The sequence below is a fragment of the Chlamydomonas reinhardtii genome, chromosome 6 (assembly GCF_000002595.2).
Source record: "Chlamydomonas reinhardtii strain CC-503 cw92 mt+ chromosome 6, whole genome shotgun sequence".
NCBI lineage: Eukaryota > Viridiplantae > Chlorophyta > Chlorophyceae > Chlamydomonadales > Chlamydomonadaceae > Chlamydomonas > Chlamydomonas reinhardtii.
Genome location: NC_057009.1, coordinates 8140849 through 8159960, shown reverse-complemented (window position 1 = coordinate 8159960; position 19112 = coordinate 8140849). Strand labels below are relative to the sequence as shown.

The 19112-nt window shown below is 64.2% G+C and overlaps 3 protein-coding genes across 3 annotated transcripts; all 3 read left to right on the top strand.

Annotated features, from left to right (window-relative positions):
- Positions 1-85: 85 nt before the first annotated feature.
- On the top strand, positions 86-5781 carry CHLRE_06g305150v5 (uncharacterized protein). Its single transcript, XM_001691193.3, has 7 exons — positions 86-328; positions 762-1071; positions 1282-1359; positions 1521-2258; positions 2398-3021; positions 3181-4728; positions 4963-5781. The coding sequence occupies exons 2-7, from the start codon at positions 787-789 to the stop codon at positions 5056-5058; spliced, it is 3369 nt and encodes a 1122-aa protein (XP_001691245.2). The 5' UTR covers positions 86-328; positions 762-786; the 3' UTR covers positions 5059-5781.
- A 64-nt stretch (positions 5782-5845) lies between these two features.
- On the top strand, positions 5846-14835 carry CHLRE_06g305100v5 (uncharacterized protein). The gene is made up of 23 exons (XM_043063685.1): positions 5846-5948; positions 6095-6172; positions 6361-6534; positions 6805-7150; positions 7328-7590; positions 7732-7773; positions 7927-8063; positions 8338-8488; positions 8734-8807; positions 8983-9062; positions 9451-9648; positions 9818-9857; positions 10081-10245; positions 10555-10662; positions 10913-11089; positions 11272-11403; positions 11573-11598; positions 11656-11728; positions 12028-12143; positions 12341-12477; positions 12701-12929; positions 13226-13319; positions 13535-14835. The coding sequence occupies exons 1-23, from the start codon at positions 5927-5929 to the stop codon at positions 13874-13876; spliced, it is 3204 nt and encodes a 1067-aa protein (XP_042924391.1). The 5' UTR covers positions 5846-5926; the 3' UTR covers positions 13877-14835.
- A 170-nt stretch (positions 14836-15005) lies between these two features.
- CHLRE_06g305050v5 (uncharacterized protein) lies at positions 15006-19104 on the top strand. Its single transcript, XM_043063684.1, has 10 exons — positions 15006-15715; positions 15838-16208; positions 16349-16439; positions 16577-16660; positions 16804-16897; positions 17066-17251; positions 17398-17530; positions 17671-17791; positions 17916-17960; positions 18146-19104. Exons 2-10 carry the CDS (start codon positions 15895-15897, stop codon positions 18560-18562), a joined length of 1485 nt encoding a protein of 494 aa, XP_042924390.1. The 5' UTR covers positions 15006-15715; positions 15838-15894; the 3' UTR covers positions 18563-19104.
- The last annotated feature ends 8 nt before the right edge of the window (positions 19105-19112 follow it).

Genomic DNA, 19112 nt, shown 5'->3' with positions numbered 1-19112 from the left:
CGCGGGAAACTCTCGTGGAATGAGAACAGGCGGGATGGGAGTTCTCCGGAGTGCTTTCTCTTCACCGCATACCCCAAGCCCCTAACAACAAAGCACTCCAATATCAAGACTTCAAGGATAACAACAAAGAGTTTTCGCATAGCCGGCCGCTGCGGAACGTTTTGTGCATTTCTTATTGTATCACTGCCGTAGATTGTAGACAACTCTTGCTTCAACTTAATAAGACCGTTTCCCATGGGGAAAGGGCGTGACTCCGGGAGGCGCCAAGCGGAGTCCCGCCCAGCGGCTGTCGGCTGAACGCGGAAGACTGCAGCTCATTGCTGCGCAGGTGCGACTGGTGTATGCCTCAGAATCAGAGACGTGAGGAAAAGTCCTGGACTCTCTCAGCGTGGCTGTTGGGCGTTTGGCGGGGCACCTGCGGGCTGTTACCTGCTCGTTCGGGTTGCCATAGGGTTCCTGGGGCATTGAATTAACTCGCAGGCGGGTCTCGGACGCAGCGCTAGACCTCGGGGTTTGTTTTCAGTCCAAATGGGGCAGGCGGTGTCGGCAGGCCTCGATGTGAGACCAGGCGTTAAGCAGGGGCTAGCTACTGCCCTATACGGGCCGAGGTTTAGCGGGATGGCCCTCCCACTGAGCGCGCCATGTGTCCTTGGACCCGCTTGAAACAGCCAGGGTTGAGCTCACTTTATCCCGGAACCGGGCCAGTTCAATGTTTTGGTGTTGCTTGGTAGTCATGAGCTGGTCCCGGTACTGTCGCGCAGGGCTGGCGGGGACCTGCTGTGTGGCATGACCAAGATGGAATGCGCAGGGCCAGGAGGCTTCAAAGGCCTCAAGTGGAAATGGATGCAGGACCACGTGAAGGAGCAGGAGCAGCGTCAGGCTCTGCAGCAGGTGCAGCCGTCTGCGGGGCCGGGTGCTTCACCCCCACCCCCAGAGGTGGCGCCAGCGCCCGCGCACTGCTCGGGGGTTGGTGCTCCTGTTGACGGGGCTCAGCCCACAACAACGCAGCGCAGCTTAGGAGGGGGCTCCCAATCGGGTCAAGCTACGTCGGCGGCACAAACCCCTGTCCAGGTGGGGGGACAGTCCGAGGGTGTTGCACAACCCTAGTTGCACGGGTGGCACCCCAGATCAGACCATGGCGCGATTTGGCTTGGTGTCTGTCGGGCAGACATGCGTCTTGCTGAGGGATGGGCTAGCGTAAACCAGTGCTGTATGACGGTAAGGCTCCCTGTGTGTGATAAGTGCACTAACAATGCAGGCGGTTACCTGTTTGCGGCACAGGCTGACGGGCCCAATCGCTCGACAACACCAGGTGCATCCTTGCCGAATGGCTGGGAAAGCAAAGCAGCTGATGTTGAGGTAAGGGCCCTGTGCGCAGCTGACAGGAGTTTGGGCACGGTTCAGGGACCGCAGAAGGGCCACAGGGTACGGGCACTTGCGCGCGCCGTTTGATGCATTGACGGCCATTGCTGCTTCCTGCCCAACTTTATTTTGTGTCGCACTCTTCGCTTCGCGTACAGGACCGGAAGTCAACAGGGTCCGCGGGCCCCTCGCAGCCGGGCGCGATCGCAGCCGTCACACCAGCAGCACCAGCAGTGGCCGCAGCCGCGGCGGCAGCACCGCTTACTTCGCCTGCGGCAACATTAGCATCAGCTGCAGCACCTGCACCTGCACCTGCACCTGTAGCAGCACTAGCGCACGCAGCACCGGCAGCGGCTAGCACGGCGGCCAGTGCGAAGTGCAGCACGGCGTTGTCTCCGCCGCTGGTGCTGCCGCCATCCGCCGCCGCCCGTCTCGCCGGAGACGCGGCGCCAGCGCCCGCAACAATAGCAACGCCCCCGCCTCCCACGGCTGCAACCTCGGGACCAGCAAGCATTACAGTGCCTGTGACAACCACTTCACAGCCCGCTGCGGCGCCCACGCCTGTGGCGGCTTCAGCCGCGCTGGGTGCGGCAGCCGCGGCGGCGGCAGTTGCAGCGGCGCGGACGCGGCTGCCGCCGGTCCGGGCTCCATCAGTAATGACGTCTGTGGGCAAGGCGGCCGCGGCGTCGACCGTGGGGGCGGACTTCGGGGACGACTTCTTCACGCCGCTGCCAAAGTCGGAGGCAGCGCCAGTGAGCCGCTCCAACAGCCTCGTCATGTCGACGGCGCAGGCGGCGATAGCAGCAGCTGCGATGTCAGGCGGGGCGGGAGCGCTGGGGACTGGCGGCGACACGGGCGGGAAGGAGTCGTTGGAGCGCAAGCTGCCCCCCAAGAAGGTAAGGGGCAGAGGCCGGCTGGCGCGTTGAAAGCATGTAGGGCCTGCCATGAAGGCATTCACGGGCGAGGGGGCGGGTGTGCTTGGGAATGGCCCTGATACCAACGCGGACGTACGACGGTCTTTGCGAACTGTTGCAGGCGTCTTCGCGGCTGCCAGGGAGCCACTCGGCCTCTGCGGAGCCGGCGGACGGCGGCGAGGCAGCGGGCGTGGGGCGCAGCCGGACGCCGGGAGCGGCAGGCGCAGCGCCCGGGACATCTGGCGGGGGCGCTTGGGGGCCGACCGCCGCTGGGGGCGCGGTGTCGGGTGCGGCAGGAACGTCAGGCCGGGACCAGGCGGCCGGGCAAGCAGCAGCCGGCGCAGGCGGGACCGGGAAGACGTCGGCTGCGGCTGTGAAGGGCGACTCCCTCGGGGTGGGGCAGGCGAAGGGCGCGGGGGTGGCAGGGTCCAAACCCACTGCAGCCGGCAAGGACAAGGACCGGGACCGGGAAAAGGAGGGCGACGCCAAGGAGGGAACGCGCCCGCGTGATGCCACGCCAGCAGACGCCAAGGATGCCTCGGGCTCGGGCCGCGGCGCGGGTGCTGCTGGTGCGGCGGCGCCAGCGGATAAAGCTGAAAAGGCAGAGCGAGGGAGTCGTGCAGACAAGGGGGACAAGGGAGAGAAGGTCCCGGTAGCAGGTGCTGGCGGGAGTAGCGCGGCGGCGGGCACCGGCGCGGAAGGCGGCGACCGGAAACGGCCCCGGTCAGAGGTTGGCAAGTCGAAGGTGAGTGTGCCATGCGGGATCCTCTGTTGACGGCGCAAGGGCGTCCCCTGCTTTCGCACCACACGACACGGCTCCTCAGCTGCGTGCTTCTCTGCCGCCGGTCCTGGTTGCCGCCTGCCGATGCGTAAGATTTCCCTCCCCCGCATCCGGGCCGTACAGGCCGGCAAGGACGCGGTCGCTGCGGAAGCTGCGGCGGCTGGGCTGCTGGACCTCCAGTCGCATTACGTGGTGGAGACGCTGGCTGACCGCATCAAGCGCGCCAAGCGCACCGCCACCTCCTCCAGCGACCACGACGGCCCCACATCGCACGGCGGCAGCGCCGACCGACACCACGGCCCCGGGACGCACGGCGCAGCGCACGGCGGCGCAGCCGGGGCGCATCATGCGGCGGGCAGCGACGCCGCGGGGCCGCCGCACGCGCACCCAGTGCCGCAGCACCAGCTGCCGCGGGGGGAGGAGCTGTCTGGTGAGGCGCAGTCCCGGGGTGCGGATGCGCCGCCGCCGTGTGCAGGGGCGCGGGAAACGACTTGGACAACGGGCGCCGGCGGTGGCTTGGCCGGGCCCGGCGGCAACAGCGCGAGCGTCAAGCAGCAGCAAGCGGCCAAGGCTGCTACGGCGAAGGATGAGGGCGTGGGAAGCGGTTCACATAAGACGCAGGATGCCCGGCATCCCGCCGCGGAGCTCAACGCAGTTGCCAACCTGCGAGGCTCTGCCGGCGGCGCTCAGACCGACAGCAGCGGCGGCGGCGCGGGGCCGGCGGTGGCGGCGCAGCGAGCCCTCAACGGCAGCGGCGCAGGCAAGGGCGCATCTGCCACGCCGGGCTTGTCGCCAAGCGTTGCTGCGCCGCTACCGCCTAACGGCATGAAGCGAATGGCGGATTTTCCCTCTCGCAACCGCGGCTCAGGCGGCGGCGCGCCGCCCGCCAAAATGGCGCGAACAGACCCACAGCTGCCACGGCCAGCCACAACCGGCCAGGACCGGCGAAGCGGCGGCGGCGCACCGCCCGCATCGTCGGAGCTGCCGGCCTCCAAGCTGGCTGCCGGCCAGCGTTCAACAAGCGGCCCTGTGGCCGTGAAGCCGGAGCCGGGCAGCGGCGTTGGGGAGGGTGCCGGCGGCGGTGGTGGGCGCACTGGCACGGGTCCTTCACCACCGTCGCGGCGGACCGCTGAGGTGGAGCCACTGCCGGCGGCGGGCAGCTACAAGGGCAAGCTAGGGGGCGGCGGCGGCGGCGCGAGCCGCGGCTCGAAGGATGGCGGGGGCGACAGGGGTGCGAGCGGGCCACGCGGCGCGGGCGCGGAGGGCGGCGCCGGGAACGGCGCTGCTGGCGGCGGCAATGCGGCCGCCGCGGCCACCACCACGACGGAACCCAAGACGGACTCGGACACGCGGACGTCGCGCGTTGTGGAATGCTTTTTCGACTTGGACCAGCCGCCTCGCGCGGGCGTGGTGCCCGGTGTGTCGGCCTCGCTCTCCGGCCTGGGCTCCACAGGGTCACGGCTGGGCGCTGCCGCCGCCGGAGGCGGCAACGGCTTCTCCTGCCACAAGGCCCACGCGGCAGGAGGAGGTGGAGAAGGCGGCGGTGCGGCGGCGGCGCCCCAGCTGTTGGACCTGGCCAAGGTGCGGTCCTTCAAGGACCTGTGGGTGCAGCTGGCGGCGCTGTATGAGGGCACGCTGCCGGACGAGATCGACTCCAAACTCATATACCTGGTGAGTGTTGCGGGCGAGCGGAATGCAGAGCATGTGTGTGCACGGTTTCCTAAAGGCAACACGATCCAGCCAGGCGTGGGTTGTAGCGGCGCGTGTAAATGTGCAGGCTGTCTCGGCAGCTCGTGTCCAGGCTCTGATCCGCTGCGCACCTGCGTGTGCGCAGTAAAAAGCCACAAGGGGAAAGGATTGATCAACACGTGTGTGCGTCTGTGTGCACGTGCCCCCGCGCAACAGGATGAGGACGGCGACTGGATCATGGTGACTCCGGATGAGCCGTGGGCTTCCGTGTCCTCAGCAGCCACCAAGGTGCTCATCACGAACCGCACATGAAAAGCGGTCGTGAAGAGGACTCACGGCGTCCCCGGTTCGCGGCGTCAGAGGATGGTGGCTTAGCATCGGAGGGCAGCCGGTGATGGGACTGAAGGTGGGCCGCAGACGGCATGGTTTTGGAGTGGCAAAGAGAGAGGTTCGATGCAGCGGGGGATCATGCAGAAACTGATACATAGTCGGGTAGGCTCCTTAGGTAGGGATGCATAGAAGCATCTTGCAATGCCGTTGATTGAAATGACAGTTTAGGAAACTCTTGAAGTAGGGAACACCCCCTCTCCCTCGATCGTTTTGGCCATGGCGTGTTGAGAGGGCTAGTAGGGTAACGACAGGGACGGGGCATGTATGTGCAGAGCAACGATGAATGCGTGTCACTGTGTGAGTTAGGTGCATGGAGCTTGAACTGAAGAGCCACGTGATTGAGGGGTTCGCAGTACGGCGCGGACTCGTGCAGCTGGGGGGACTTGCGGGGCCCGGTTGGAAAGCGTGGAGCTTGTGGAGGGTGTCGGACCATAATCCGCTCTAGCGTGGGCGCACACCTAAATTGTCGGGACGCCGGGCTGAGTCAGGCGCGTGCCTGAGCTTGAGTACTGGGAGCCCAGAATTAGCGTACACAATTGTATCTTTATGGCAAAGCACAATTATCAAGGAAAATGCCACGCTGGCACCAAGCCGGTGTTTCTTCGTTGCCGCCCTGCGCTCGTCCTTCTCGCCGTCCTCGCCGTCCCTGCAACGCCACCGCAATCCATTGCTGTTGCACTCTACAAGTATGGTCCACACCTCAGATGTTAAAAACTTAGTATTGAAGCACAGTAGCCCGACTAGCCCGACACTACGCAAACTAGCCCGACTAGCAACCAGCTCAACCAGAATGGCGCTATGCGCGGCGTTTGGTGAGCAGCAGCCGGGAGGGTCGGAAGAATTCTTGTTTGCCGTGTCACCAAAGGCGCCCAGCGGCGATCGGGCCAGTGGCTGTCAAAAAGACTTTCAATGTGCCGCATGTCGAGGCCGCATGCCGTTACACCGCACCTCAACGCAGGACGCTGCATACCCACATTACTACTACTTCATGCGCTTTGTGTTGGTGTCAATGCCTCCAGCGGTCGTGGCCTTCGTGGTGAGCGTGCGGGTTGCTCGCCTCCTTCTTGCCCCTTCCCCCTTCCTTCCTGTCCCTTCTGACCTTACGCTTCCGGGTCCTGTTGTTCGATGACTCCCGTCAAGCTTCCACACACACCTCCTGACACGCTGCCCCTCACGACCTGGTCCCCTCTGCCGGCAAATCTACCCCTTCTCTGGCCGCCGCAGCCACCAACACGCCTCCGCTTGTGAACGTGACTTCCGTCCTGACACCCACGACGCTCACCGCCCCCGTTGCCCGCTACTACATCGGCGTATCCGCTTCTGACCCCGGCGGCTGGGTTGTCAACGTCACCGTGTTTGCCAATGGCGTGCCGCTTCCCGGCAGCACCGTGTACGGCGGTAGGTCGTGCTGCACGGCACGCAATAGTGCAGTGTTATCGGTACCGTTGGCCGTGTGTAAAAGTGTGTAAGGCTGCACGGGGCATTGGACTAGGTGTAGAACCATGCTGCTGCCTATTGCTGACGCTGGCTACGCTGGCAGGGTGCGTGCTCGTCCGTGCGTTCAAGGTCGCGCATGGAACTCACCTATGCCTCGCGGCCTCTCCGCTCATCCCACCCCACGCGCACACGCACACCACACATGCCCTCTGCTGCCCCGTGCAACCGCAGTCCTGTTCTCCACCAACACCACCGGACACTATATCTTCACCGCCACGGCCGTTGACAACCTGGGCGCAGCTACCACCAGCACCCCCAGCGCCACTCTCACCGTCATCGCCCCAAGCCCCTACACCGGCGGCGGCGGGGGCAGCACAGGCAGCTCCACCGGCACCACCAGCACCATGGTCAACGTCACGGTCAACGGTGGATCCGGATCCGGCGTGTACAGCCCGTACACTTACCACGTCATCACCGCCGCTGACCCGCCTGCGGGGCAGTTGTTTGACCGCTGGGTGGCGGGCGGCGGCTACCCGCAGCTGGGTGACGCCTACAACTACAACACCACCGTGTTTAGGTGCGTGGGCGGGTGCGGGCACAAGCGACAGCACAAGCATGCGTGTGCGTGGGTTGCGTAGTCGGGCCATGTGCTCTTCCGGTCACCATCAGCCGTACGGCACCTTGGCTACACACATCACAAAATGAATGTTCCTGCCCTCGACTCATTGTCCCATCCCCTGCTGCATGCCCACAGCGCCTCCACCACGCCCATCGTCCTGACCGCCACCTACAAGGTCGACACCCCGGTGCCCTGCCCCGTGTGCTCTCACCCGCGCCTGCTTGTCACGGTGGGAGACCTGCCTGCGCTGCGCGCCCGTGCCAACTCCGCCAACGCCATGCACGCCCAGGGCTTTGCGCCCGCGCTGCAGCAGGCGCTGAGCCATGCCAACCAGGCCTGGAGCTGGAGCTTTGCCGGCGGCACCGGCAAGCCCAACCTGGCCATCTGGCGTGACACCGGTGAGGTGCTCGCTGTAACATGAAGTAAGATCGCGCGCACGTGTGGTTACAACGTGACATGTTCGTGGCTGGCTTTGCTGTTTGCATTGTTGGCGGTCTCATGGGTGCCAACTGCTGGGAGCGCCACCAACTTCGCTGCAGGCAGTGACAGCTGGGAGGGTGACCACACCGAGGCCTACGGAGGTGAGACGTGCGGCGCTCCTGATCCTCCTAATGCTTGAGGGCCGATCACACAAAGCAGGCCCGGGCGGCAGTGCGGCTCCTGCCCGCCGTCAGGTAGGGGCCTGACCCTCATAACACTGATTAAGCCCCTGCCGCCGCGCCGCTGGCGTGCAGAGATCCTGGCCTTTGCGAGCCTGATCTACAACGATATCGCTTACGCCCGGCGTGCGCGCGACATGCTGATGTGGGTCATCAACACCGCCGCAACCAATCTGGCCACGGGCAACACCTCCCTGCCCTTCGCGTCGCCGGTGAGTCCTGGACTCCTGGTTGAAGCGGCCGCGGATGTCGGGCTGACGGTCGCCGACGCCCACGCACTGTGTGCAACCTTGCCCTCTGCAGCGAGACGCATCTTACCACACCTAAACTCCTGAAACCTGGACCCATTCACACCATCCAATTTCGTATCCACTTGCCGCTTCCCTGCCTCTATCCCTGCTGTCCTCCCCATCCTCGGGCTCAAGCACACAACTCCTCCCCCACGCCTGCCCCCCCTCCTTCCCGTTCCCTTCCCTGCCCCCGCAGTTCTTCGCCACCTTCAACCGCGCCTCCCACTTCATGGAGGGCCTGCCGCTCATGTTCGATTGGCTGCAGGCGTGGCCCGGGCTGCTGAGCCCCGCGGACAAGGCGGCGGTGCGGGCCGTGTTCATGAAGTGGTGCGAGGACAACCTGCCAGGTGTGTGTGTATGTGTTTGCGCGCGCGTGTGTGTGTGTGTGTGTGTTTGGGGGTGGGCTAGCTGCTGCAGATAGGGGTGGGGGGCTGCTGGGGCGGAGCGCTTGATTGCGTCGGGGCACGGTTGGGACTTTGGAGGCCGCAGGTGCGCATCGCGCAGGCATGGCAAGGCGGGATAGCTGGAACTTGCCGGCTTGCGGATGGCAGACATATACTTGTTTGCCCCATGCGCAATTGCGCGCGTGCAGCGTACATGGCGCCCCAGCCCATCCGCGTCACCAACAGTCCCGTCCTACTGGCCAACAAGGGCTTCCGCAACATTGTGAGTCCTTGTTGTCGTGTGCCGCTCACTCGGTGGTAACAAGGTCCGCCCCCTGCCTGCCGGCCTCCCGGACGACATGCTACCCCTTCGCACCCAACCACCGCCCACCGTCTGATGCGATCTCCTCTCGCTCTGCTCTGCTCGGCCTGCCTGCTCGCGGCGGCGCTCGCTCCAGGCCAACAACTACGCTTCGGCCCACGGCCGCAACCTGGCCTACATGGCGCTGAGCATTGACCCCGCCGACGACCCCGTCAAGTGAGTGCCGTACGTGAGAGGAGCTGGGGGCAGGGGGCAGGGGGCAGGGGGCAGGGGGCAGGGGGCAGGGGGCACGGGGCACGGGGCACGGGGCATGGGGCACGGGGCAGATGGCGAGTGCCAGACTGCCAGCAGACTGTGTTTGGTCCGCAATGGCCTGCTAACGGCTCATAACAAGGATTAACCCACCCAGTTCCTTTGACCCACCGCTCCACGGTGCTGACGTTGCCTTGATCCACACGCACCCTGCGTCGATCCGCTTCCCCCTCTCCCCCACTTCCCTCTCGTCCCGGATTCACATTCCCCTCCTCCCAAGCTTTCCTCCGCTTCCCCCTGCCACCTCCGCTTCCTGCGCTTCCCCCTGCCACCTCCCCCCCGGCCCAAACAGGGACCCCAAGCTGGGCGAGTCGTACATCGGCAACACGCTGCGCTCGTACGTGTACGACGTCACAGGCGCCTGGCTGTACCAGAAGTTCGCCTGCATGGAGCCGCCGGCGGCGGTGGCGGCCACACTGCCCGGTGTCGCCGCCAGCACGCCCGGTCTGGGCGAGTGCATGCACGGCGGCAACGAGCCCGAGGGCTTCCTGTGAGACCAGCAGTAGGGTTTCGCTTTGTGATGAGCGCGTGGGAGGCATGGAGTGTGTGGGTAGGGGTGTGCGTGTGCATGTGCGTGTACGAGAGCCGGATTGTATATGTGTGCGTGCATGGGCCTGGCTCACCACGCCCGATCGACCTGCTTCTAAATACGTGTGTAGGTACGGCACCTCCATCGCCTACGTCCATGAGACCCTGCAGGTGCGCAGCAGCTTCCTTATTTCCTCTGCCTCTCTCTTTCTACCTCTCTTTCCCTTTCCCTTCGTGTACCTCTGTGTATATACTCCCGCTCCCACGTTGGCTACTATCACTGGCCATGGCTCGGGCACGACCCTCCCCCCAACCCCAACCCACCCAGTTGGCTGGGCTCGGGCACATATGAACCCACGGTCCCCATCCTACCCCCACACGCACATGCCCACAGGCGCTGCACACGTCCGGCTGGGCCACTGCCGCGCTGGCCGGACCCCAGGTAGCGCTGCTCAACAGCAGCTGGTGGGACCGGTGGCAGCAGGCCTACCTGCACAACCTGGCACCCGATGCCAAGATGGCGGGCGGGGCGCTGTCCTACATGGGGCAGTACACACAGGTGTGCGTGTGTGTGTGTGTGTGTGTGTGTGTGTGTGTGTGTGTGCGTGTGTGTGTGTTTGTGTGTGTGTGTTTGTGTGTGTTTGTGTGTGTGTCTGTCGGCCTGTGCGGGTGCGGGAGGGTGTAGGCGTGTGAAGGGTGCGGAGGCTGCTGATGCGGAGCCCGGTACGGCCACACGGCGTAATTTCCGCTCCGTTCATTTGAGGTCGAAACTGGCGGCCCCGTTCCATCTCCCTTTCTAACCACCTGCACGCACCCCATCCCCGCCCCACATCCCTGCACCCCCCCACCCCTGCAACCCCTCGTCCAGATATTCAACTACGGCGACCTGCTGCGCCACTACGTGGACCCCGGCCAGGCCAACCCCTGGCTCACTCTGGGCTGGTGGGCGGCACGCACCGGCGCGTCGAGCTCCCAGGTGGGAGGCAAGGACTGCTGGAGAGAGTGCTGCTAGATAGGCGCCAGTGTTCAATGCCCGCTGCAGGGCCTGATCTACGGTATTCGTGTGCATTATTATTGTGTATTGCATGCGTTGGGAATGCAGGGTACCACATGTACCACATGTACCACATGTACACACACGATACACAAACACACACACACAACACACACACACACACACACACACACACACACACACACACACACACGCGTGCGCTCGATCGCAGGCTGTGGACACACTGTCGGCCGCCCGCTGGATGACCTACAACACGGTGCTGGGCGGCCCCGCGCAATTCTACTCCCGGCTGGCGTACGGCACATGGGGCAACTGCGACGCGCTGCTGGCCATCAAACACTACCTGGTGTGGGACACACAGGCGGCGGCGCAGCCCGCCGCGTTCCCGGTGAGGCGGCGCGGGGGCGTGCGTGTGGCAGCCGTGCGTGCGTGTGCATGTGTGCAAGGGATGTGCAGGGGAGAGATTTGTGGCAAGTGTGTGTTTGGCTTTGGAGCGCATTTATGAAGGGCGGCGGGGCCCTCTGTCCTGAACGATTGCGGGTTGTTGTTGCTGCCTTATGTCCGCTGCAGGACCCGCGCCCCTCGCTGCCCTCCACCACCTTCTTCGACCCCGCCATTAAGCGGGTGGTCAGCCGCAACCGCTGGGCCGCTGACGCCACCGTGTTCACCTACAAGGCCTCATGGATGGGCATCAACCACCAGGTGTGTGCTGGGGTGGGTGCGCAGGCGCTTACCTCCCCTGGCGGCGCTTGATGCGGCGGCTGTGCACATGTTGAATGTGACCTGCTGCTGGGCGGTCTGTATAGCTTCTTGCTGACTGCTCACTGCTTGGCATGTTCAAGCTCTCACACCCTCACTGGCACGCACGCAGCTGGCGGATGCGGGCATGTTTGAGCTGTACCGACGCGGCGAGTAGCTGACCAACTCCATGAACGGCTACGCCACTGACGCCAGCGAGATTGTGGGCGTGTCCTCTGTGCTGCACAACACCCTCACCATCCAGAATAGCTGCACCAACGCCAGCCTGGTATGTGTGTGTGTGTGTGTGTCTCCGTGTGTGCGTGCCTGTGTGTGTTGAAAAGAAAACAACAAAACGAAGCCCGCCCAGACGGCGCGACGGAGTTACTTACGGATACCTACCGATACCGAGCGTCTTGTAGCCGCGTCGTGCCTGTGTGTGTGTGTGTGTGTGTGTGTGTGTGTGTGTGTGTTCACATGCTGCAAAACGTGGCTGCTTGTGTTGGGTTGGAGACAAGCCACAAGTAAGTTGCCCCACCTGCCCCGCATGCCGCCATTCCCCCGCCCGCCCCGCCCGCCCCCTGGCAGGCCATGCCCGTCAACATGCAGGAGGACGAGAAGGGCTTGTGGCCGCTGGGCTCGCAGCTGGCGGAGGGGTTCATCTCCGCCGGCGACCCCAAGACCAACCTCAGCACCTGGCTCGGGTGCGTGCGTGCGTGCGCGGCGCGCGGTCGCCCTCAAGTCATATGCATGATGAGCACCCCACACACGGCTGTTATCATAACGCACCACTTTCATACTTGTCTACGCTATCCGCCATGGCCGCATATGCCCATGCCCCCGCCAATCTTACTCGCATGCTTATTCCCGCCCTCATCAACGCTCGTTCTCGCCACCGCAGCCCCTTCCCCGGCCAGCGCTACGTGGCCGCCACCACCGACATGACCGGCCTGTACAACCGGCCCTCGCCCTGGATGCCGGGCAACGCGGCGGTGGACGTGCTGCAGGCGGTGCGCAGCATCGTGTGGCTGGACATGGGTGAGCCGGTGGGGGGGGGGAGACTCGGTCGCCTGGCCGCCTGCCGGTCGTCGCAGGCGCACACATGTGCGCACTACTGTGGCTCTGAGGCCTGTGTGTGATGGTAAACAGCAATCAATTGCCCAGACGTACACGGCCGCAGCGCGTGCTCGTCATGCTGCACCCCGCATCATCATCACAAATCAGATTCCTTCGTTCCCCCGGGCCCCGCCCACGCACACAGACTTCATTGTTGTGTACGACCGCGCTACCACCGGCCGCGCCGGCAAGTTCAAGCGCTTCAATCTCAACGCCGTGCAGCGCCCGCGGCTGCAGCCCGGCACCGGGCCCGGCACCGGCGCGCCAGCCGTGCTGACGGCCGTGAACGCCAGCAGCGGGCAGGCGCTGACGCTGACCAGCTTGCTGCCCGACGCGGCGGTGGCCAACGTCACCGTCACGCCGTCGCCGACGTGGTGCGTGCTGGGTGGGGCGCGATTGCAGGGCTGCGCTTGACTGGCGGGCGTTTTGCTTGGGGCAAGCTCACTCTAGGCGAGCGTGCTGGCGGAAAGGGCGGTGGGTTATCTGCGGGTTGCGGTTTGAGCTAGCATTGCTGGTGCTGAAGGGGCAGGGGTTCCTGGCCGTACAGTGAGACTGCCGAATGCGGGCGGAGACAGGCAGCAGCTCCGAATGCGCGGAGCAAGTGTGCCTCCTTGTTCTACCCGTGCCTACCTGCGTGCGTGTGCTGCTGCGGACGGCTCTCCACGTGCAGGACGCTGGTTGCGGAGATGGAGCCCACCCAGTGGCTGGTGCAGGTGGAGGACGCCACCCGCCCAACGGATGTGCGCTATCTGCACGTGCTGCAGGTGAGCAGCTAGATACATAGCAGCCGCACTGCAGAGCAGCATGGGCCGCTGCGCTACCCGCCACCCGACCGACGCCCATGCCACCACCCGGCACCTCCGCCCCGCGCCTCCGCCCCGTGCTGCCACCCCCACACGCTACCCACCCCGCCCACCCCTCACCTGCTACCTGTTACCTGCTGCCGCACCTCATGATCCTGCCTGCCGTACACGCACAGGCCACAGACGCCGGCGTCGCGCCCGCGCGCGCCAGCCTGATCAACGGCGCAGTGGCCGGCGGCGCCGCCGGCAGCTACCAGGGAGCCGCATTCGACCACTACGTCGTGATGTTCGCACGCAATGTGCGCAGCCCCGCCGCCCCCGTCACAGCCGCCACGTACCCACTGCCCCCCGCCCCTGCGCCCGCCCCCGCCGTACACGTGCTCACGGGCCTGGTGCCGTTCGCGTCGTACGCACTGATGGTTGATCCCGTGGCCGGTACGGCGACGCTGCTGAGTGGTCCCGGCGGCGCGGGAGCACTGCTGGCGACCGCTGACAATGCCGGTGTCGCGCGATTTTAGTGAACATGGAAGACAGGCTTAGGGAGGTCCATTGGGAGCCTTGCGCTGTGTGCCGCATGGAGAAGGCTCAAGGGCCCATACGGTACTTCAAAGCCTGATCTGCTTTGCATCGAGTCCGCCTTTACTAGGACCGTCATCGTGAACCCTGGCCTTACCCTGGGATGTTTGCATCGGGACGTTTGCAGTGGAGATAGCTAAAGGTATCATACATACTGTGTGACTGCAAAATGAATTCATATTTGTCCGGTTGTTACACCAAGCTAACTGGACGGACGCTTGCACGGACCGTGCCCCACGTACATCATTCATCAAGTCATAGACGGCGCTGGCATGCACATGCACAATTTCTACACGCACTCTACAATAGGCCTCGCCACACTCGACACTAACTGAGACTCGCATGCCATGCCACGAGATTAACACTGGTGTGTTGATGTGTACCCCGCTATGATATGCACATTTACCCGAGGGACTAACGCCGTACTAATAATGGGCGGTTTGTTTGCGGCGGGTTTGACAAAACTCATATTCACGGAGACATGGACTCAGGTACTCATCATTTTGTACATATGGCACACGCCATGCATATAAATTGGTTCACCGACGGAGGTCGTGATGCCTACACCCGGCTTGGATCCTTGCACTGCCCGTACTGGCTGGTTGCAACCGGGGTGCAACCAAGGGTGCAACACACATGTCAAAGCCAACATGCACGCCACCGCCAAGATATTATGTATTGAGGGCGTGTGCCCTGTGGGCAGCCTTGTACAGTTTATAGTGGCGTGTGTTGTGTGGGTGTGATGCGAACTTGCACTGGGCGCATGCTGGCGGTGACCAGCGCATTTGCCCGACACGGCGGCACACTTGCTGTGTTCGTCCGAACATCCAGGGTGAGCCCGCAGCCTCAGACGCGTGCAGACACGTAGCTCATATTCCAAGCTCTGTAAAACTGTTCACAAACTACACAGAGGAAAGGGGAGGAGACAGAGCAACGCTGCGTGCCTGCGTCTGTTGGGTGCGTTTGCACGCAAAGCCTCGGCATCCAGGATGGCCAGCATATATATGCACAGGAGAGGCCCGTGTGACCAGCCACAATTTTTATCTAGTTATACAATATATCAGGAATAACGTGAAGAGTAGCAATTTGTGAGGCGAATGTAACAGAAGGCAAAAGGAGGATTGGGGACAGCTGTGAGCCTCCCCCGGATTTGGATCTTGTGACACGCTTGTTGCTCTTGCGAGAATCGACCCCGCCGCAAGCCTTCATTGCATTTGCAGTTGCCTTCAATTCATTTGTTATAATCAAATTCCACAGAAGAAGTTACTCGAACACCAGCCTCGCGTGAGGGCCTTCTCCCCCCCAGTCAACGCCACAGCGACAAGGGGCACGACCAATGCTTACGTTGCCAGAATTTGCATCAACGTGACATTTTTGGTGGCGTTGGCGTCACGCTTGTGACTGCGTGTGCCGCAATCGAATAGAGCCGGCGAGCTAGGGCTTTGTCAGCGGCCCCGGTGACACTTGTCATATTAATGACAGAACCTATCGACCTCACAGAGGACACAGAACCCAGCGCTTATGTGGCGCCATCTCGCAAGCGCGTCCACTCTCGCTCCACCATCTCAGCGCTCGCGGAGGGCCTGAATGAGAGGCTCCATGTGGCTGAGGCGAGCTCGGGGCCCAGGGCGGTGAAGCGACGGCGCGTCACCGCTGTGGGTGGCGTGGACTTGCCGGGCCCAGCGCCCGAAGCACGGCAGCAGCCCGGCACCCACGGCGGTGACAAGTCCACTCCAACTCAGGCCGCAGTAACCGCCGCACCGACGCCAGAGCCTGCTCAGGTAAGTCATGTTGGGGCTGGGGCGCCATGTTGGCTCGAGCTGCTCATGTTCTGCTGCTTCCTTCTTGGCGCCTGGCTTTAGCACCCCCAACTGGGTCTGTTCGTATTCCTTTATCTCCGCAGCCCGCGCCTGCCGGCATATCAATCACCGCCCAGCTTCATTTCGAGAAGCTGAAGCGCATGGGCAAGGACGCGGAGGCAGCGCTTCGGGCCCCCGACTCGCCGGCTAGCCAGGCACCGGACGCGGCGGGGCAGGGCACGGGTGCCTCGCCCGGCAAGGCCCACGGGGCACGCGGGACCGGCAGCAGCGCTGCAGCGGCAGCGGCCGGGCCCACCCAGGCCTCGGGCCCAGTGGGCGGCCTTGCAAGGCCAGTGGCTGCATCTGGGCCGTGGACTGGGGCGGGGGCGGGGGCGGCAAACCGCAGTGCAGGAGCCACGTCCACCTCAGCCCAGGTCCAGGACCGCCCTGTCTCCATCTTGACCTGGAACCTGTGGTGAGCCCGGGGTTAGGCGAGGCGGGAAGTGGGGGCGCTAAAGCTCCGCGACACCACGCAGCTTTTGATGTACACAGGAGTATGCCACGCGGGCACATGCTAATGCAGTTGTTGCTGAGTTGTGCGCGGCGCGCTCACAGGTTTGACGAAGAGATGGAGCTGGTTGCGCGCATGAAGGCCGTGGGCGACATCGTGGAGCGGGAGGGCTACCCGGACCTGCTGCTGTTCCAGGCAAGAGGGGACGGGGAAGAGGTTTTGAGGGGGGCGGGGAGGGGGGGACGGCAGGCGTTGGGAGACCGGTGAGGGAGATGGCCACTGTGATTGCTGCTTCTTACCTTGTGCGTCACCGCCGTGCTCACCCTCTGCAGGAGGTCACGCACAACATGGTGATGCTGTTCGGCCAGACGGCCTGGTTCCGCCGCTACCACTGCTCGCCCGCGCCGCGAGAGCAGGTAGGGCGCCAGGGCTGCTGCAGTTACTCAGGTTCCTCTGGTGTCGCACGGCACCTTCATTGCTTGCCGATCCTTCGCTCAATCTTTATATACCCAAGCCTGTTCACTCCGCGCCATCACACTCCTCTCTTTCACGCCCGCAGCCCTACTTCACGCTGGTGCTGGCTCGGCGCGACAGCGTGACGTTGACGGCCATGCAGCCCTGGGCCAGCAAGGACTACGACAACAGCGTCATGGGTGAGCCACTGACGGAGCGAGTGCCGGACGGGCGTGGTTTGACGAAAAGGCCTAAGGGTAATGTGCGTTTCTATCGTAGGACAGGCGGCACGGAAGGGGAGCACGCAGCCTGCGCCGTGCCAACGACCGTATTGCTCACGCGCACCGCCTCCTTCTCCACCCCGGCAGGCCGCGGCATCGTGTACACGCGCGCGGTGGTGGGCGGGCGGCCGCTGGTGGTGGGCACCACACACCTGGAGAGCCCGGTGGGCAAGGGGCCGCAGCAGATGACGGCGCAGCGGCGGGAGCAGCTGGGCACCGCCCTGAAGGAGCTGCAGGCGGCGGCGGGGCCCACCACCGACTGCGTGCTGGCAGGTGGGTGGGCGGTGGTCACCGGGTGTGCTGGCGTTGTGTCGTCGCGGGTGCTTGTGTCAAGCCACCAGCGACCGCGCAAGGCTTTGCAGTAGGACACGGCGGGGTTCACATGTGTCCCGCACCACGCTTGCACGCGGCCTCTGCAGGCGACCTGAATTGGAGTGACTCGCGCGACGGCGCGCTGCCGCTGCCGCCTAAATGGGTGGACGCGTGGCGGGAGCTGCGGCCGGGCCATCCCGGCTGCACCTATGACTGCCAGGCCAACCCCATGCTCACTGGGTGAGTGCGCGGGCCGGCATATTGTCACCGCGCGCGCTCTGCCATGGATGCCTGTTGTAGTTTTGGTGGAAATATCGCGATGCAATGGATTGCTGGATTGGTAAGTGAAGTGGTTGTGTTCTGCGCGAACGCCTTCACAGGCGCTGGCCGGGCAGTCGCCTCGACAGGCTGCTCTGCCGCCTGGAAGGCGGCTCTCCAGGCGCGAGCGGCGGCAGCAGCCGGGGCTGGAAGCTCGACAGTATCAAGATGCTTGGCACGGAGGTGAGGGCTACGGGGATCGCCGCAGCATGCAGTAGCAGACCTGTGCTGTGCAGCTAGCCCTGTACCTTTGGTCACCTGTCAGGCACTTTGAGCATTCATGACGTCTTTTGCTGCGTTTCCTCAGGCGCTGCCGGGACTGACGGCTATGAACAAGGGGACGCGCGTACTGGTGAGTGCCGCATCGGCTCTCGGGTACGGATTCAGAGCAATGTACGGTACTGTGTGCTCGACGAAGGCGCCACACAGGGAGTCTGCCTCCTTCCTTATGCCCTCTATACGCAGAGGGTCTCCGCTGTGTCTTGGCCTGCCCTGGCTCTGTCCTCACCCTCAACCGACCCCCCGGCCCCTGTGCAGGTGCTGCCCAGCGACCACTTCGGCCTGCTGCTCAAGCTGGTGCCCGCGGGGGCGGCAGCAGCAGCGGCGGCTGCAGGCCCCGGCGGCCGCAGCGGCGGCGGCTACGTCCTGGGCAGTGGGCCCGCGGCAGCCGGACCCGCAGCGGCAGCGGCAGCTGGTGCGGCCGCGGGCGGCAGCGGCGCCACTGGCGCGGCGTCACCTCCCAAGCGCGCGGTTGGAGCGGGTGGGAGTGATGGCACGGCTGTGGGAGCGGCGGCGGCGGCAGCAGCAGGGCGGCGGCAGGCTCAGGTTCAGTCGCCGGCTGCTAGGGCCGGCAGCGGCTCGCCGTCAACTCGCAAACCGGCGGCGGCGGCGGCGGCGGCTGAGGTGACGGACCTGACCACGGAGGGCGATGACGAGGAGGTCATCATCTTGTAGCAATAGGATGAAATGGGGTAATGCGTGTGTGCAGTCATGTGCACAGTACGTCTACGCAGGCGTCTACGCCCTGGCTTGGTTTCCCTCAACACGAGTCTGAGCCGTTACTTGAGACTGAAGCGATTACTTGCATGTGACTGTACAAAGCGTGCGTTCGACAATGCGGAACACACACAGACATGATGGTTGAAGTGTTTTACAGGCATGCAGTGAGGTGCAGTGCGCCTACGCTCTGATTTGATGGCAGTACTCGAGACTGAAGCGATTACTTGCATGGGATTTCTCATGGCAGCGTTTCGCGTCGTATAGCTGCTGCGTTAGCACGGGAAGATGAGTATGTGGGGATGCCCCGAGAAATGTTGACGCTAGCGCCGGGTTCCAGTGGGGCTATGGAGTCGGTCATTGACAGGCATACAGTACTGCAATTTGCGCAGGATCATGCGTGTATGCGATGCTGCGGGCAGAGCCTCGGATGCCGCCGGTCGGCTGAGCAGTGGCAGTCCGTTGGGGCTGGCGCGGGTGGGCTGTAATGGCGGTGCATGGCGACTCG

What these genes read in the sequence shown, in the direction of transcription:
- CHLRE_06g305150v5 (XM_001691193.3), top strand. Translation starts at nt 787, where the DNA reads ATGACCAAGATGGAATGCGCAGGGCCAGGAGGCTTCAAAGGCCTCAAG. An exon ending in CGGCACAAACCCCTGTCCAG is followed by an intron (nt 1,072 to 1,281) that starts GTGGGGGGACAG and finishes TTTGCGGCACAG; the next exon opens with GCTGACGGGCCCAATCGCTC. An exon ending in GCAAAGCAGCTGATGTTGAG is followed by an intron (nt 1,360 to 1,520) that starts GTAAGGGCCCTG and finishes CTTCGCGTACAG; the next exon opens with GACCGGAAGTCAACAGGGTC.
- CHLRE_06g305100v5 (XM_043063685.1), top strand. Translation starts at nt 5,927, where the DNA reads ATGGCGCTATGCGCGGCGTTTG. An exon ending in GGATGGGCATCAACCACCAG is followed by an intron (nt 11,404 to 11,572) that starts GTGTGTGCTGGG and finishes GCACGCACGCAG; the next exon opens with CTGGCGGATGCGGGCATGTT. An exon ending in GCTATCTGCACGTGCTGCAG is followed by an intron (nt 13,320 to 13,534) that starts GTGAGCAGCTAG and finishes GTACACGCACAG; the next exon opens with GCCACAGACGCCGGCGTCGC.
- CHLRE_06g305050v5 (XM_043063684.1), top strand. Translation starts at nt 15,895, where the DNA reads ATGGGCAAGGACGCGGAGGCAGCGCTTCGGGCCCCCGACTCGCCGGCT. An exon ending in GCCAACCCCATGCTCACTGG is followed by an intron (nt 17,531 to 17,670) that starts GTGAGTGCGCGG and finishes ACGCCTTCACAG; the next exon opens with GCGCTGGCCGGGCAGTCGCC. An exon ending in ACAAGGGGACGCGCGTACTG is followed by an intron (nt 17,961 to 18,145) that starts GTGAGTGCCGCA and finishes GCCCCTGTGCAG; the next exon opens with GTGCTGCCCAGCGACCACTT.